At 36.9% G+C, this 20,293-nt stretch overlaps 1 protein-coding gene across 1 annotated transcript in view; it reads right to left on the minus strand.

The window, feature by feature from the left end:
* LOC145981412 (cell adhesion molecule Dscam2-like) overlaps positions 1 to 20,293 on the minus strand; it is an 842,890-nt gene that overhangs the window by 357,693 nt on the left and 464,904 nt on the right. Inside the window, 1 exon segment of the mRNA XM_083114650.1 lies at positions 11,142 to 11,587. Coding sequence (XP_082970776.1) covers positions 11,142 to 11,587 — 446 coding nt within the window.

Raw genomic sequence — 20,293 nt, forward strand, 5'->3', positions numbered from 1 at the left:
TTATATTTGTTATAATCAACCGTATAATTCGAGAGGAAGAAGTGATCATCCTATAACTAGAAATACATGCAATGGAGAAGGAAATGCAAGAAGTGGACGTTTAAAATTAAGTGAACAATCTCAATTGCCTAAGTCCTCGGGAAAGATAGGGCAACAATCAGCGAGAGAATATATTGAGCAGCTGGATAACATATTAAATGTTGTAGGAGTGCCAACAGAAATGAAACTGCAAAGTATTCAACAATGCTTTATTGGGAGAGCTGGTTATTGGTTTCGGACTCATAAATATTACTTTAATTCTTATGATCAGTTTGTACAAGAATTCATTAATCAGTTTGCTTCTTCGGAAGTTATCCAATCACAACTCTCCGTATTGAGAAATCGCAAATACGATCCCAGTGTACATGGCAGTTTAGAAACTTTTGCTTTAAAAACTCACTCTAGTTATTGCAATTTGGTTGAAAATCCTCAAGATATAGATGTTGTGCAGTTAATACTTAGCCAATTGCCTGATAATATTGCCAATCACATTACTTGTCACGAAATTCGTTCAGTAGATCAACTAACTAGCATGTTAAGAAGATTAGATGTAATAAAATTTAGTAGAAAGGGGCTTGTTGTTCTTCCTAATGAAGACAACGAACGTGAAAATATTCCAAAGGTTTTTAAGAACTCGGAACAAAATAGAGGCAAGTTAAATGTGCGGCAAGTTAATGTTCGACGCTCGAAGACCACTAGTGTTTGTACTCAGACTCCAGCTAGTAGTGAGGTAGATGCCAATGCTGTTATCAATCAAGGTTACGAAAATCGGCAGGGAAACAATCTTCAAGGTCGATATTGCAACAATTTTAGGCGAACCTCTAATCATTATGGACATTATGGAAATTTTACTGCACGAAACAATTATAATAGCTTCAGATCTAGAAACGGAGGACAATTCCGAAATAATCACAGGCAAAATAATTCTCGTTCACCTACAGGACAATTTAATGATGAAAATTTGCTCAATCAATCGCGATTCTATTACATGAATGAAAATCGCAGTGCTAATAATAATAATACAATGCCATATCAGCGTTTTCCTGCAAATTCAAATTCATTAAATTCTCAACCTGTAGCAGCAAGTTTGGTATCACAAATTAATTCTGATTCTACAAGAATGGCAAATCGTGAACAAAATACTTTGCGAAAAGATCAAGTACAAGGATCGATACAGCAACAAATTCCTAACTCTGCATCTTTAAATTAGTTGAGCAGAAGGAAGTGCCTCAGTTCCTCTGCTGTCCTGTTAAGAGGCAACGTTCAATTGATGATAGTGTTAGTGAAGAAGGTCATATTAATGTTGTAAATAATGCGAGTTCATCTTTCAAAACGTTTGAAATAAACTTTCTGTTAGAATGGTTCGACGATGAACCCGACTGGACTTTTAATGAGGATGATGTTCCTATTCCTGTAACGAAAGTTCCAATCATACATGGACTCATATGTAAATTACCTATTACTTGTATAATAGACTCTGCAAGTCAAGCAAATGTTTTAAATTACGAAGTTTGGTGCAAAATAACATCGTTGATCGGTAATCTTAGATTAGACAAGGTTGAAGATATCAGATTGTCTGTATTTGTTAAAAGTAAAAGGTGCAAGGTTGCTGGTTGCAAAACGATAAGCCTTCAAATTGATGATGAATATTTTCCTATGGAATTCTTTATTTTAAAGGAACTTAACGCTGATATTATTTTGGGAGTTCCATTCTTACGAAAGTATAAGGCTATGGTAGATCTCAGGTCACAGCACATAAGTTTAGTAAGTTATTCAGGTAAGGAAATTTGTGCTTCATTAAATAATGGAGATTCTAATTTGTTACACTCTAAATGTGATGAATATTGTAGCTCTACGATTAAGAATGAACCTCAATACAAAAATACAAAGCAAAGAAATTGATGTCTTGTGGACTGTTAAATTATGTGCCTGTATCAGATATTGAATACATGCCTTCTAAGAGCGATATTTACAATAAAGTTTTTGAAATTAACGACTTAAATGAAGTACAAAAACAAGATTTACTTTCACTTTTATGGAAGTATCTTAACCAATTTTCCGATAGACCAAGACATGCAAATGTAGAGGTATATAAGATACAATTGGACACAGAAATACCTGTATCTACTGCATCATATCCCATTCCGATTTCTAGAAGAAAACCTTTGGAAGAAGAACTCGGCAAATGGGAAAGTTGGGGCATAATTTACCAGGAATCTTCGCCATATTTAAATCCTTTGCATATAGTCCCGAAACAAGGGGGTCTGTGGAGGCCAGTTGTGGATTTTAGGAATTTAAATAAGCATGTTATTAGTCCGCAAGTTAGAGTGGAACCAATCAATGAAATGTTGCAACGCTTTTTAGGAGCGAAGTATTTTTCTACTATTGCCTTATCTTGTGGATATTTTCAGATCCCGTTTAGTCCGGATTCATATATTTATACTGCTTTCTCATATCGTGGAAGACAGTATCTTTTTGGATATCTTCCTTTTGGTATAAAGTCTGCAGTTTCTGTTTTCCAAGATAGAATGAATAAGATATTCACAAGGGAATTTAATGATTATGTTGTTTGCTACTTGGATGACCTCTTGATCTTCAGTAAAACTTGGCAGGAACATTTACGACATATAGAAGCTGTTATGCAGAAACTCAATGAGGCTAATATGTCAATTAAGTTTTCGAAGTGCAAATTTTCATGTAAGGAAATTTCTTTTCTTGGCTATATAGTTTCTGGAAGCCAAATTAAAGTTGATTCAAGCAAGAATTCTGCAATAATAAATTTTCCGACACCTAATATCAAAAGAGCTGTTCGTAAATTCCTTGGCTTGGTCAACTGGAGACGAAAATTTATAAATAAATTTGCAGAAACAGCTCAGCCACTTTATGAACTTCTGAAATCTGATGTTCCTTGGATGTGGAAGGAATTGCATTCACAGGCATTTGAGAAGTTACGTGAGTTAGTTAAATCTCCCGAGGGTTTAGCACAACCTGATTTTTCAAAACCTTTCAACATAAATGAAGATGGCTCGAAGAAGTGGATCGGTGCGGTTTTATGGCAAAATGGCGACACTTCAGGAGAGGTGTAGAGTAGAGTTCTTCGTGGTAATGAGGTGACTTACAGTACGCACGAGATCGAATGTTTGGCAATTCTTTTTGCTTTTCAAAAATTTTATATATATGTTGCTGGAACAAAGGTTCATTTGTATACTGATCACAAATCATTATCATGGCTGGAGTCTGCGAAGTCATTAAATCAGAGACTAAACAGATGGTTCTTAAAACTACAAGGATCTGATTATTCCGTACATCATATACCTGGAACTTTTAACCAAGCTGCCGATACTCTTAGTAGGTATCCTGATTTATCTACAGGCGTTCCTCTCATCAATGAATTATACATTAATTATTTGAATTTAAATATTGTTGATGAAGACACAGTTGACTTTTGGAAGGAGAGTCAAAGACTGGATCAATGCTATTCTGAAATTTGATTTGATTTGATTTGATTTAGTTTATTTTACTTCGCGTTTTGTGCCTCTTGGCTAATTTGTGAAGATGGGGATGAGTGATGAAATGATGAAATTGATGAATGGACATTCACAAACAACCAAGCCCGACCGGGATTCGAACCCGGGACCCTTGGCGTCACAGCGCGATGTGCTAACCACGCTGTTCTGAAATTATATGGCATTTAAAGGAAGGCAATACTCCGAAAGAATCCAAAGATCCATTCCATGACGGTCTTCTGTTTCTGAAGCACTTTCCAGACAATAAGTGGAAACTGGAAGTTCCAAGGGAGTTGGTACCTAAAATTCTACATCGATTCACGATAAGCAAGGACATTTTGGATATTTTAAGGTTCATAATAAATGCAAAGATTGTTTTTATTGGCCAAAAATGAAAGATACTATTAAGGAAACTGCTTAACATGTGCACAGACTAAGCAGGCAGTCTTAAAAATTGGTAAAGAAATTTTGCATGTACATTAGGGTGGAGTGAAATTTTTTTCTTGAATTTCGAAATGCCTGTAGTCAGAAAAGTTGTATTTTGGTATCAAATAGTCAAATAAAAAAAAATCAACTCTGGTGCCCCAAGGCCTCCGAAGTTTTCATATTTCCACTTATTTTAGCGTATTGAAAGATACATAGAATTTTTTTTTTAATTTCGAAATGCCTGTAGTCAAGAAAGTTGAATTTTGGTATCAGATGGTAAAAAAAAAATCAGCTCTCTAGGTCAATTTCTTCTGGTGCCCCAAGGCCTCCGAAGTTTTCATATTTCCACTTATTTTAGCGTATTGAAAGATACATGGAGAATTCTGGATGTGATGAAATTATATCTTCATATCCGCCTTTAAAAGCAAAATGAGAAAAACTCAGGAATCTCATGTTTCAGAAATTAGTGAAAGTGTTTCTCACCAAGTGGTAGGAATTTCGATGAAAGCTTCATTGCTATCAGTGTCACATCAGCAAGTCGTTGCAAAAGTGAAAAAACTTCACGAACACTATCGAAATCTCTTAAAGCCCTTTAAGCGTAGACAAAATGAAGAAAACTACAAGAAAAAAAATTGCATTGTATTGCTCACATGCTAACTCTACATTATTTGATATATCGTGTTGCAAGTGTAAAGACTTTTCAACCTGTGTTTGTTCTAGAGAGAAGAAAGTGCCTATTCAAGAAAGAGAATTTCTTTTGGATCAAAGAACAACGAGAAAAATGTTCATTGGAAAAACTGATTTAAAAAAATCCAAAGAATTGCAGAATAAGCAAGCAAGAAAAGCTATGGAAGAAGCAAGACTTCAGAAACATTTGTCAAGCTGTAGTGTCAATGCTGCTACTAGTTGTCCTCAATCAAGTCCATCAAGTGAACTGGAGGAAGAAGGTTGAGATACTGACAGCGACACGAGTAAAGTACTTAAAACCAAATCAGAAATGCCCTCCACTCCAGCGAATTCCTCATTAACCTCAAACGAAACTCAAATGCGGGAGTGTGACAGACATCGCATATCTGACAGAAGTGCAGCTAAAATTGCTAGTGCAGTTCTTCAAGATGTAGGTGTTATTAGTGATGCAGATGTTTCTAAAGTGATAGATGGGAGCAAGGTTAGAAGGGAAAGAAGTAAAGTCAGGAAAACAGCTGCTGATAGTTTGGATACTCTGACTGGATTATATTTTGATGGCAGGAAGGACCAGAGAAGAATTAATAAGAAGAGAGGAGTGAAGAATTATGGTCGCGTCGTAACAGAAGAGCAAATGACTTTAGTCCAGGAGCCAAATTCCAAGTATATAGGACACGTCACTGTATCACTATAAAAAATGAGATCTTGAGCTTCTGTGCTAGGAAGGAAATAAGAATGGACGATCTTTTAGCAGTTGGATGTGATGGTACAAATGTGAATACAGGAAACAAAGGAGGAGTTATTGTTTTACTCAAAAAAGAACTTGGTAGACCCCTACAGTGGCTTATTTGTTTGCTGCATATAAATGAACTCCCACTGCGCCATCTCTTTCAGAAAATTGATGGATTCACAACTGGTCCAAAAGATTTTTCTGGGGAAATAGGAAAAGCTCTACAAACTTGCGAAAAACAACCTCTTGTGCAATTCGATCCAATAAATGTTCCTTCTTCTTGTCAGCTTGTTGGGAATGTTGACTTTGAAGACTTAAGTACTGATCAGAGGTATCTCTATAATTGGTGTATTAGTGTAACAAATGGACACTGCAGTGATGAATTAGCGAATCGCAAACAAGGCCCATTAAACCATTCTAGGTGGCTAACAACAGCTACAAGACTGCTAAGGTTGTATGTATCGACTGATAAACCCTTAAATAATTTGACAACTCTTGTGACTTTTGTGGTGATGGTATATACTCCAGTGCAAAGAGATGGATTTATCTTTTCAACTATCAAGTTAAGAGCATTGATGAAAACATTTCACACTAAGAAAGAATATAAGTTGTAAAAGTAATTAGTATTACGATATTGGGCTATATGTAAATGTAAAAGTTTAACATTGTTACATATTTTGGGTACTAATGGGTACTTGGTTAGTTTATTTTATGTATTTCGTTAGCACAACTTTATGGTTGTATTCAAATATCTATTTTTTGCACTTGTTTACTTAGGAAACAGGGTATTCTGTGTTTCAGTTCAGGAAAATAAATAAAAAGTTATAATTTTCGGTGAGTAAATGCTGATTTTCAATATGAAATCTTCAGTGACCCTGGGGCACCACTAAAAATCAATTGTTTTTTCTGAAATAGTTAGGGTTAATTAACTGCAAAATAACACAGCTTTTCCCACTACAGGCATCTTCATTTTTTGAAAAAAAAAATGCCCTATATTTTCACTCCACCTTGATGTACATACTACAACCCCTCACAGTATGCTTTCTATAGACCTTATTGGACCTTTACCGAAATCACAAGGTTATAGCTTTATTATAACAATAGTGGATGTTATGTCGAAATTTATAATGGCCTACCCTTTGAGAAAAGTTGCAACCAAGGAAATTATAAATAAGTTCCAACTGCAATATTTTTATCACTATCCACTTTCTAAAGTAATTTTGTCTGACAATGGATCTCAATTCCGATCAGCTGAGTGGAAGAATTTTGTAGAATCGAATGGAATAAAACATGTTACAACATCAGTGTATTCACCTTTCGCCAACCCAATTGAGCGATACAATACAGAAATAATCAGGCTACTAAGACTATACACAAAGGATAATCATCAGCAGTGGTTTAAACACTTAAGTGAAATTATTGGACTTTTAAACAGTTCGGTATCTGAGGTTACAGGATTTACGCCGAATTAATTGTTTCTTCATGATAATGTCAAGAATACAGTATGTCATCAAATTAATTGACCATCTGAACTGGAGAAGGTGACGTGGCAAAATAAATGTCTAATGGCATAAACAAGAATGAAGAAAAGGGCTATAACCAAACCGAAGAAAGAGGATGGAATGAGTATCACAATCGCAGTCAACGATATTGTTCTTGTTAAAAACCACGAGAAGAGCAGCTTCCTTAATAAGAAAATTCACAAATTTCTGGATTTATGGTTAGGTCCTTACTTAGTTAAAAATGTTAAGAACAATTATGTGGAACTTATGTCTCCAGATGGAAAGAAATCTGTAAATAAGCAAAATTTGTCTAATGTAAAGAAGTTTAACTGTTCAGCCGACAGGAAAAAAGAGTTGCTTAAATTTGTCTAAATAATTCTTGAATGTAGTTAGGTTAAGGTAACTACGGACACTTCTACAATGAAAAATGTTGGATATTTGCATAGTCAATAATATTGTTTATTCATTTAATGTACTGAATGCATGCAACTAAAACAAAATGAAGAATATGTCAGTCTAGTTTTATTCACGGAGTTCATAGTGAACTGAATTAATATTGTTTGAAAAAAAAAGTAATTTATGTTATAATTTAAAAATGTTCATAAGTTTGGAACTAAATGTGGTAAAATGTTCGATATTTACAGAACTGAAATAAATCGAAAATTTTCACCCGGAAGGCGTGCGTATTGTGGCTGACCCAAAGATGTTAATTTATTTATTTTATTATGTTTTGTTTAATTTTGTGTTTAATACACACGATGATATATCTATGTTATCAATTTCTGTTTTGTTATATTTTGGAAAACGTTGTTGCATTAATATGATGTATAAATAATTATTATCACATTCTTGATAATGTAAAATTACGATGTATACATTTCTATATACATTTAGTTATTTCGTCCTGAGTAAACTCTTTTTCTAACGATAAAAGAAACAAAACACAGTAGATCAATAAGTGAAAAAATATATGGACATTTTAAATAGTGACGTCCGAGTTTCATTGAAGTTATCAAAATCCTAATTGCTATTTCGTGAAGTGAATACTAGGATGCTTCGTTGAAGTTCAAGTAAAAGGCTTGCTTCAAATTCCAAAAAAATGCAAAAACTATGGAAAACAAAAATATCAAGACAGAAATAGTACGTAAAATTTCTACTATAGTGTTTTACATGAATATAAAAATGAAGCATTGCAAGGTAAGACAATACAAGACAAAATTAAGCGTGTTCAGGCGATATTATTAGGATTTCAAAGAAATAAAATTAATGGTATTCAAGTAAGAAGTAGGGCACAGTCCTTTGATCATGAGGAATGAACCACATTATATGATTGATATAATACAGATGAAAGAAAAATTATTACTAAAATAAAAAATAAACCTGAGAAAAAAATTATAACGCAATATGAAATTCAAAAAGAAATCAAGGATCCTTTTGAACACAAATTTGAAACAGAAACAACCGATGTAATAAATGAAAATATAATAATAAATAATATTCCTACAGTACTTCAGGATGAATATAGAAATATATTAGAAAAAGAGTTTACTCAGGACGAAATAACTAAAACGGTATTTAGTTTAAGAGGAAATGTATCACCAGGTATCGAAGGTATTACAAGTGAATGTTATAAAAATTTATGGCCTACTATAGGATCTAGAGTAAACAAGTGGATTCAAGAAGTATTTCACAAAAATAAGATAGGAAAAACATTGTAGTACTGAAGTGACTGTCTTAATACCTAAGGTAAATAAGCCGATAACAGTTAATGATTACAGACTAATCAATCTAATGAATGTTGGTTATAAAATCTTATCAAAAATTATATCAACCATATATGTTATTGTTAGTAGTCACACACAATATGGGATGCCAAGTGTTTGTAACATACACCAAACATTAATGATGATTAGAGATATAATAGCAACATATGAAAAAAGGAATGACACTGATGCAGCTATTTTCACGCTTGACTTTGCTTCTGCATATGATTATGTTAGCCATAAATATTTAAAATTAGTTTCACAAAAACTTAGGTACTAATATTAACTATATATATATTAATGCACTTGCTAATGGGTTACTAACATCGACAATACAGGTGAAAAGAGGAGTTTTACAAGGTTCACCATTAAGTTCCTATCTGTTCATGTTATCGTTATCACCTTTTCTCAACATGATTCAAACAAATTGTCAGCTCTGAGGTATTGTGAAAATAACTTATATGTATGTGGGTATATGGATGGATGACGTAACGGCCTACATTAACTCTAAGACTGATTATGAGGAAGTTACAGCAATATTAATGAATACATGCAAATATCAGGTGCAAAAATTAATTATAAAAAATCGTATATGTCGCCACTGGGAAAACAAACGAACTTAACACATGGACGTGAAATTGTAACTAAAGATAAAGAAAAAATACTGGGAGTAGTTTTTCAGAATAAATTACAAACGACGATAAAAATAAATTTTGAAACAATAACAAACAACATACAAGGTTTGATTAAAACATATGTGTTAAGAATCGCTTGTATCACGAGTGCATTATGGGCCTCCCCCATGGCGCAGTGGTAGCGTCATTGCCTTGTAATCAAGGGGTCCCGGGATCGATACCCGGTGGAGGCATAAGTGGTTCGGATCCCACTTTAAACTGTAGGTCCAGTCCCGATTAGCCTTACTGTGCATAAAGTGGACTTAAAACACCAACTCAAACCAAACCAAACGAGTGCATTATTTAAACAGATACATATTCGCAAAAGTCTGGTTTGTGGCAGCACTTTTTCCACTGCCAAGAACATTTGCAATACGCTACGTATTCCTCGTGGCAAGTTCAGGTTTTCAGAGTGGCTTATCACAATGCAGTGCAACAGCGAACGACAGGTGGATTGAGACTGACGCAAGTGGATGGAAAGCTGCAGCCTTGTTCAACACGCACAATCTTCAGACGCTAACACAACCACCAGATAGCTACACAGCGAAAGTGCTTCGATCAATACTGGACCTTGCCAATGCACACGGCACCCAACACCAAAAAAAAACTATGCTTAACTTTTAACATCTATTTTAGAATGTGTGTATAGATTGGGAGCAGGAAGTATGATTCAAAACCTGCAAGTCAATGACTTGTATCGACAAGAACTTGACCTAAATAAACAGATAACGAAAGTAGAGCAACAAACTCCAAATAAGGAATGGAACATGGTATGGGCGAAAGTTCGGGCAAAGCTCAATCTTTATGGTATATATTAGTACATGATAAACATGATAACAAAAATAAAAGATATAGATTGCAATTCAGTAACACGTTTTTATGTAATATATGTAATGAAGAAGATACAATAGAACACATAATAACTAAATGTCATCACGCAAGTACCATGTGGCAGCATAAGTAGAGTATGTCGTACATCAACAGCTAGTTATACTACACAGACTGTAACTATTCCCGACTTTAAGTATTATAGGAATACCAAATGGAAAGCAGTGAAATGGCTTATTATCAATTATGTGTATTTTATATTAAACTATATAAATATTAAGTACGCCTGTAATTATAAAGATTCTCACACCATGAATTAATGCAAAACACTATTATTCAGAACAGAAAGAACTATGAACATTTTCTAAACGTTGTGTATGGATAAAAGGAAGATATATTATGTATAACCATGCTAATATAAACTGTAACATGTAATTCTCGATAATAAAAAAATCGTTAGGGCGTGTCTGACTACTACGCGAGAGACCCGGGTTCGATACCCGGCGGGGGAGAACCGGGAATTTTTCCACCAGTTCAAGCGGCTCCGGTGCCCACTCAGCGTCGTATAAAGTGGGTACCTGGAGGAAACTCTTGGGGGTAAAGGCGACCAGGGGTGTGGTGCTGATCACATCACCCCCATCTTCGGCCGTGATCAAGAAAGTGTGGGGCCCTAACTCCACACCTCCTATGCGCCATCATGGCCTCGTGCAAAGCACAGGGAAGCACTTTACTTTTATTTAATTCTTTGGTATGGTTTCCCCCACATAAGAATCTATCGTTGTAGATATATTTATAAAAGCCATAGGAATAGAGCACTTAGTTTTTTTTTAAAAAAAAGAGGCATGGGCAAGTCTATTGGCCCTTGGTCATAAAATTCGGCTTTGGAAAAAAACATGGCTGCCACCTCTCCTGTTCCATGACACCGAGGTTGCGCAAAAATTAACATTAATTGCAAGAAATTTATCAGAATTAAAGTAATCGGTACTCACCTCCCAATCTAAGCTCTGCGGATCCTTGGGCCATCTCGTAATCATTCTTGACAAAACACTGATACATTCCACGGTCCTCCTTGGCAACCGAGACTAAGTGAATCCTATCTCTCCCCACTTGGCGTACTCTAGACCCTGTCCTGAGAGGTTGGCCGTCCTTCAACCAGTAAATGAGCGTCTGAGGGAACCCGGAAGAGGCACAAACAAACTCGGCGCCTTTACCCAGGTCCACCGTCTGCCGGGGAGGCTGCAGATGGACCACGAGGGGTGACGTCACAGTCACCTGCATCTCCATCACTTCGCTTCCAGCTGGGTTGGAGGCGTTGCAGAAGTACGCCCCTGCATCAGATTCCTTCACGTTCGGGATTATCAGAGTCCCGTGCCTCACAGAGTACCGATCCATGTCTTCTACTGGAACAAGATGAAGGTTTCTTCTGTAGTACCACCTGCAAGAAAATAGCACATTGTCACACCTTTACAATTTTGTTCCTTGATTTCAAACTGAAATTGCATGTTCAAAAAGATAAAAGCACAGTGTCATGGAGGCCGCAGTTACCAGTAACTGATCCTCGGACTGACTACCATGCGAGATACTTGGGTTCGATCCCAAGATCGGGAATTTTTCCACCGATTCAAGCTGCTCCAGTGCCCACCCAGCGTCGTATAAAGTGGGTACCTGGAGGAAACTTTGGGGGGGTAAAGGCGGCCAGGGGCGTGGTGCTGATCACATCACCCCCACCAGGCCCGAGGCCAGGATTTTATTTTGGGAGGGGTTCATCCCTTATCAGCAGCCGACATCTAAAGGTGAAAAAAGGGGGCTAGAAGCTCTGAAGACGAATTTCTTAGTATATTACAAATTATTATGCAATATGTTTAATCCTGATAAGGAAGTAAAATTAATTACCACTATACACTATTTCCGGGGGAGCTTCAGCCCCCTCAGCCCTCCTTGCTACGTGCCTGACCTCCACCTTCGGCCGTGATCAAGAAAGTGTGGGGCCTTAACTCCACACCACCTATACGCCTTCATGGCGTGGTGCAAAACACAGGGTAACACATTACTTTTTCCTTTACTTCATAAAGACACATATAGGGGGGATGTGGATGTAGAGCTCCACACATTCTCGATCTAGGACATTTTTGAAAGTGATGTGGTCAATACCACGCTCTGCCTGCTTTTACACACCGGGGCGACCGTGGCAAAGTTAGCACAGTGCGTTACGATACAGGTCTGGGCATTGGTTTTCTTTGTGAGTATCAATTTCATCACATCATCACTCATTCTCATCTTCGCGATTAGCCAAAAGTGACAAAAGCGAAGTCAAATATATCAAATCTATCAATGAGCAATTTACTTGATGCTGGATGAACCTGAGAACAGCTTTATGTAGGAAACAAAAGCTGGAAAAATCCAACTTGAGATAAACCACTCCGGGAATAGAACCTGGGTATCCCGCGTGGCACTCAGATGCCTTATCGACTAAACCAGCGCGACTCAGAATTCAGAGCCGGCCCCTGTGGCGGAGTGGTTAGCACATCGTGCTACGAAGCTAGGGGTCCAGGGTTCGAATCCTGGCCTGGGCATGGATATTTGTAAGTGTCCATTCATCAATTTCATCATATCATCACTCATCCAAATCTTCGCAAATTAGCCAAAAGTGGCACAAAAAGCGAAGTAAAATTAATCAAATCAAAATAAAAAAAATCAGAATTCAGAAATGGTATGTACCGAATAAAAAAAAGGTCAGTGGGGACGTTCTTGTTTATGAATGAATGTTTATTTCTTCTTCTATTTCCTCAATTCGCCATTTACTCTCTTTGTTGCGATTATTTTAGAGAGATAGCTACCTAAAATAACCCAAAATTCCAAACATATATCATAAAAAAATAATATTTATTGGATAAAACATAGTCAACTGAGTGAAAAAGTAAAAAATGAGCAACTATAGTATATATACGTTAATTGAAATTTTGACATCCTACGTTAATGAAAAGCAAATTTTGATATTTTTCAAGGTTTTTACTTACACTATTAAATAAACACGATAATAAACAGACAGACATTTGGTGTATGTTTTTGTGAATGTGTATTTTGTAATTTTTGTGATATATCAATTTACAGTCCAGCGAATACATGCATCAACAAACATAATTACCTACCTATATTTACTTAAATTTTATTTGTGATATTTACATATAATCTTTGAAACATAATACATTCAACGATAAAAGCGTGTCTGACATACGTATTCTTATCTGCGCTATCAAATATGTGAAGTTCGTCGTAGGTTTCGACACATTATGTTTAAGCAAATTTAGCCAACCTTACTCTATATTTACCGCCCCCCGTGGCGGAGTCGTTAGTACATCGCGCTACAACACCAGGGGTCCCGGTTCGAATCCCGGCCTGGCAATGGGCGTTCTTGTGAGTGTCCCTCCATCAATTTCACGATATGATCATTTATCCTCATCTCCGAAATTAGCCAAAGATGGCAGAAAAACGAAGTAAAACAAATAAATATAAAAATAATAATTAAAAATCAAATCCTTGTTGAGATAATCTGGTATTTGTTTCATGTACTGTCGCTTTTCTGCCACTTTTGGCTTACCGTGACGATGAGGGTGAAGGACTAGTCGATGAAGTTGATGAAGGAACACTCATAAAAGACACCCATGCCGGGACTCGAACAAGGGAACTTCTTTGTTGAGGTCAAAATTCGCCCACTTAACGCGCTCGGTAACCGAACAGAGAATGATTCCCCGCGCAACCGCCGAGAACTCTGCATCCGCGGCCGATCTTGTGGAGCCTTGCGCGGTTCCACTGGCTCCCGGTTGCATGGGGAATCATCCTCCCTGTATTTAATGCCAGAGAGTGAGCTTACAAATAATCTGCTTCAATTATTCATTTCCTAAAACCGAACGCTTTCGAACTTGTATTGCGTCTACCTTAAACAACAAAACAAGTAAGGTAAGGAATCTCTTTGAAGCCTTGTTGCTCAGGAAGCGGCCTCTATTGGTGTGAACAGATAAAGATACTTGTGCAGTCACCTGAACAAGACGAGTCTTTCTTTCAGTCTCTGCGTTTGACTGAATAACATTCGTACCGTTTTTAGTTCATCGCTATGGTGACGAGGATCCCAAGAACAAGTGGTTTGTTCTGTCACGCCGTGTTCTATTCAATTACAACGTCATTAGACTGATGTTTGGTACACCCCGGAGACTTTTCCTTGTTTCTTTGAATTGTGATTGGTTTGTGCTGTTTACTCATAGCAAGATGAACTTTATAATTCGGATTGTGTGTGTCCCACATACAGTGATTTGTTGACACGTTGTGCGAAAAACATTTATTTAAATGCAAAGCCAATTAAAACTGAGAGTTCTGGGTAAATATTTAGAACAATGGACACATACGTTGGCTATAGTTTCTGAAACCATGTAATACTGACAGTTCTGGTTTAATTCTTCTTTACCTCTGGTTTAATTCTTTGCCTTTTATCCTTCATCTCCATCGTGGCAGTTAGTACGGACAATGTGTTTACTCAACAATATGTCCACTCCTTTTCACTGGTAGCAACAATTAATTGTGGATTAAGATAATGGCTTTATTCCCTCCTCTATACGAGACATATCATAGTTCCACAGATTGACGTGCGTCGGCTGCAATTCGCCTACTGTATCCGTATTGAGTAGTCACTCTAAAACAATATTCTCAAGAAAATACTAAATTTCGTTCATTAAAATTCAAGTTTCATGTGAAAGAAATTCTATTAAGTGTTACAGAGAACTTGTGCAAGCTTGTGGTGATAAGGCATTTCTATATCTAACACCCAATAGTGACTAAGTGGTTCACCATTCTGATTGGCCAAGACCGCGAAAAGTTCCAACAAGCACCAGCAACATTGTTGCCTACGACTACAAAGTCGTTATCCTCTTGTAACACAGTGCCGAATGGAGTTACCGTGTACAGTGAGTATTGCAGTAACTTGCTGGGGAATCATCTTCGTCCAGCTATTCGTAGGAAATTACCATCACTTCTGGAGAAACATCCGATTGTGCTTCACCACAACTCAAGGTGCCCTGTTGAAAATTCAGTTGGACTGCTTGAGCGGTGGGGGTGAGGAGTTCTCAAGCATCTCACTATAGTCTGGACACGAGTTCTTGCGACTATGACTTGTTTCGGAAGATAGAAGATCCTCTACGAGGACGTCGCTTCAAGACTATCGATGACACAGTGGAGGTCTTAGGGCGGTCCCTCAGTAAAGTTATATATGGAAAAAGTATTTCGCTGACGGCGTGAGAAAATTGCTAGAAATTTGGCAACATGTGCTATACTCGGTCGGAGACTATTACGAAGGAATACAGTACCCTCGTCCTTTACAATTACACATGTCGACAGTTATGAGCTGTCACGTGCCAGTTCCGACGAGACAATGAAAAACACAAGGAAGAAATGTTTCCCGAGAGCGACGATAGATGGCAGCATGACATATAAAGAAGAGCAGAGTTCATTGTAGAAACTAAGAGCGGAGAAGAGTGTGATTTGGTGTTTTAAGTCCACTTTATGCACAGTAAGGCTAATCGGGACTGGACCTACAGTTTAAAGTGGGATCCGAACCACTTGTGCCTCCACCGGGTATCGAACCCGGGACCCCTCGATTACAAGGCAATAACGCTACCACTGCGCCATGTGGGAGGCCCAAGAAGAGTGATTATATATATTATAGTATATGAAAAATACATAAAGGAAGAATATAAAAATTATAGAAGGAGTGAATAAAATGTTGTAAATAGCCAATTAAGATAAATAAGAATATGCTCGTATATGAAACAATTATGAAAGTTAATAAGTGAGTAAATGAATTCAGAAATGTATCTCCTTTTTGATCCTAGTGATCAAAATTTGATTTAATACCTCTGACGAGGAGAACATCATCAGCTTTTGTGTTTGTCAGTCCCTCGGTGGCGCTGTGTCAAATTAGACGCCCCGAAGCACTTACGGTTGCGCTCCTTATTAGACGCACTGGGCCATAGGCAGCGCTTGCTGTTAGCGATCCTGAGCTATTCCCCTTTTGGTCGTTACATAGGAGGTGGCGCTACTGTCAGTTTAGTCGCCCCTAATCTTTCTATAAGTATAGCTTGTGTCGTTTGTATAATGCCAAATAAGCGGGGAAAACGAGTGCATGCATGTAATAAATGAGATTAGGCTTTAAAGGCAAGGACAATAAATTAGAAGAAAGAAGAGAAGAATAAGCCTTTTACCAAATAGAAGGAAGAAAATAAGAAGAAGCCTTTTCACTAATCAACGATAGAAAAGAAGAAGAAGCCTTTTCCAAAATCAAAGGAAGAAAAGAAGAAGAAGCCTTTTCACTAATCAACGATAGAAAGGAAGAAGAAGCCTTTTACCAAAATAGAAGGAAGAAAAGAAGAAGCCTTTTTCCCAAAATTGTGAGAAGAAAAGAAGAAGACGATTTCCTTTCAATTATACATGTAATGACCCCGAGTTTGTCATTACTTCATGGTTTTATATTATTATTATTATATCTTATATTATTATTTCATGCTTATTATAGTTGAACGTATTATACAGTTAATAATTCATATATATATATATATATATTCATAAATATATTAATGCCTTCAGCCAATTTTCCAATATGGCCGCCTTTATAATCGTTAACATTATACACTGATATATCTACAAGTATGAATAGCGGCAAATTTAAACAATTTATATAGATTCAAAAATAATAGTTTGATTTGCCTTCAAATGTTCTAAGATTGTTGTAAGTTTCATTTTAATCAAGTTAGTGAAGCCTAAGTTAATAATTTCTGAGTTAAATTCTTTATATCTGTTTGTTGTTTCATGTTTCTGGCAAACGCCGTTCGTTTCTCTTATATTTTGAAAGCCATTTTTGATTTATTTAAACTCTTGTGGTGTGAGAAGACCACGCGCTTTTCATTGCATTGTTGCCACCACATACCTAAATTCTCTGTGCCAGATTACTGCACATTTCCAATATTTTACTGTTTGCTTTTATCAACTTTCTTGTATTAAAAGGTCATTGTGTCTGGTAACACTGTGTAACTGGGAAGGTGTTATCGCCTTCCAGAAAAACGGTTAGCAGTTGCGCGGCGAGATTTGAAGTAGCAAGAGGTGATTCGCGTTACGGGAAAGATAGGCTTACGCATCTCGTGCTGTACCGTTCGAAAGTATTTTAATTGTAATTTTAGTCTTACATGATATACGTGCGTGTCTATAATAAACGAAAAGTTGAACATATTGCGGTTTTTCTTTATTTCGAAAGTGTATTTCGTAGTTATGTATACCTCCATCAGGAGGACAACCTCGTAGGTTGTCATTGGACTTTCACCTGTGGATCCAAGGGGAAGGAACGCAGTATCTCATCCCGAAATCTGGGATTATCCAGCGTGCTCTGCTGAGCTTATAAGGTAAGTCTACTTGTGAAGTGCACCGCTACACGGGACGTAGCATACATATATGTATAAGAAGAATATAACCGACGTAAAATTGGAATCAGCATATATATATACTTCAATGTATATACAAGCTTCGCTATATATTTTCTCTGTATTGTGTACAGTTTTCAGAATACAGATTCGCATTTAACTATATCCTCTTGGATATAAAACGCTTTCTTATTTGGAATTCTCTAATAAAGAACCTACCCCCTGAGATTAAGATATTTCTATAGCCGTGGTAAATAACATTTAAGTACGTACCCCCAGGGTCGTAGCAGAGCATGTAATCATTTTTTAAAAACATATCCTCGTATATATACATATTTGTCTACGATGTCTCCCTTGTTCTCTCTACATTATACATTGGTTTGAGTTGGTGTTTTAAGTCCACTTTGTGCACAGGAAGGCTAATCTCGACTGGACCTACAGTTTAAAATGGAATCCGAGCCACTATGTGTCTCCACCGGGTATCGAACCCGGGACCCCTTGAATACAAGGCGACGAAGCTACCACTGCGCCATCGGGGAGGCCCTCTTCAATATACATGTAGAATTGGTTATGCACTCTGACAATTAAACATTCTACACGTGATGCATGTTTGGTTGCTGTTTCATTTTTCAACTGAATGGGTCATCTCTGCTGAAGATAGATTTATTGTAGTTTTTCTGGGTTAATTTAAGTCCTCTCCCTTCCTCTCTAGATTAATCACAGCGAAATTATGGAACAGATGAATAAAATGTCCATGCCATATCCAAGAATCGAAACCAGGGGCTTCCGGGTTCTTACTGTTCTAAGCTAACCACTCCGACACGGAGTCTGACACTGTGTGAACCCAGATGTTCTGGGTTCGATATTTGCCACAAATATTGACGTATAGTTTCATAATGAAAATTCATAGAATGGAATCTCAGCTACAATATCCTTTATTTATCCATTTCAGGATCATTATAATCATACATACTATACAAAAATTTAACGGTGATTGGAAGGTATTTTCTTTCCGGGATTTCGTCTCCTTATGCGAGACTTATTTAAAAATGTGCTTGGGGGAGGGAGGGTACATCCTGTCCACCTCTTTACCACTTTTCTTTCATCAGTACTCCCCAAAACAATTTTCAAATCTTTAGGGGTGAAAGCCTACAAATAATACTTCACTGCTTTCACAAGTCAGTTCACAATTTCAAAAATAAGTAAGAAGTAAGAAGGTAAACGTTTCCTTCTACTGGGATCACGTGGTTCTTAATCAGACGCCAGAGACATTTGCTAAATATGAATTAATCCCGTTTTTACTCCCTTGCCTGTTTGTCAACTGTGCTCTTGTTTATGTTATTTTGTGTCTTGTTTCAGTACATCAATTCCTAACACTGCCTTCAAACGCTCACAAGAATACAATAACAACCTACAACAACACATCTGACAAGAAGAGTAATGTTACATATCTTTTATGGTGTCAACGCCACACGCATCTTTACCTGCACTTCTGTAGCAAGATCTCTCATCTAATTTAGATATTCTCCCTGTTTAAAAGCACAAACTTGGGAACGACTCAAATATTACAGAAAGCATCCAAAATGTAAACAAGCAAGATATCAAGAACATTGATTTGTTTATGGTGACTGTGTTGCATTTTCTTATAGTTTGTCCAGATTGTCGTTAGCATATATTTAACCAGGGGCGTGGTGCTGATCACATCACCCCCACTCACGACCGGATCAAGAAAGTGTGGGGCGTTACCCCCACACCCCCTATACGCCTTCATGGCGTGGTGCTATGCACAGGGGAACACTTTACCTTTACCTATATATTTAATTCATCCCCCAAATAATTTTTGCTCCCCTATTCCATCAACGATAGCTATTTTAAAGTTACTTGCAAGGTTCTTGCATATCCATATGCAAATTACTTTCCGTAAACGACGACTGCTAGTACTTCCAGATTTCCCCTTATGAAAAACACGTGTCAATTTCCGAGCCAAACATTTGATTTATGGGATTTAAATTTTTACAGTTTTGTTTACAAAGCATTGCATGTTTCAGAAGGGCGATTTCGCAGTTTTATGCCGCACTTAAAAACTTCATTCGCATAAATTTGCTCCTTTTGATTTTCCGTTATTCCACGAAGGCGAGTTGCCGATGTTCTCAGTAACAACATCACATCTAAAATATCTGTTCATTTTATCTGTTGGCAAATTATCCAAAAAAGAGCTTCTTGGGACTGTACCTACTCTCGTTTGCATTCTTTTCTCGCTTGAAATAAGACCTTATTTTATCCGTTCTCAGTTAAATATTTCTCAAATTGCCGAGACTGGGAAAGCAATTTTGTACACCCAACGGTAATAAACACTACGCGAGGTAACGAATTCTGCAGGGAAAAGATGTAATAAGAGTAATATTATTATAATTTTACTACTCGAAAGATCAAAAATGCATTTACTGTCGGTTGCAAACAGTTGAACAAGATTACTTCATCCAAAGAGAACAAACAATGTATATTTTCCAATTGTTCTTTAAAAAAATTACAGGAACTTTATGAGAGAAGATTAAGACCAGAGTTCATCCTCTGAATAAGATCTTCCCCGTTTTAGAAAAAAGTATAAATTGTAACAAAGAGAACTTTCATTCGAGAGTCTTTTTCGTGGAGTTAGTATTAGTGTTAGTTGCAAATGCAATCTA

Source organism: Lepisma saccharinum, chromosome 2, assembly GCF_977018435.1.
Source record: "Lepisma saccharinum chromosome 2, izLepSacc3.1, whole genome shotgun sequence".
NCBI lineage: Eukaryota > Metazoa > Arthropoda > Insecta > Zygentoma > Lepismatidae > Lepisma > Lepisma saccharinum.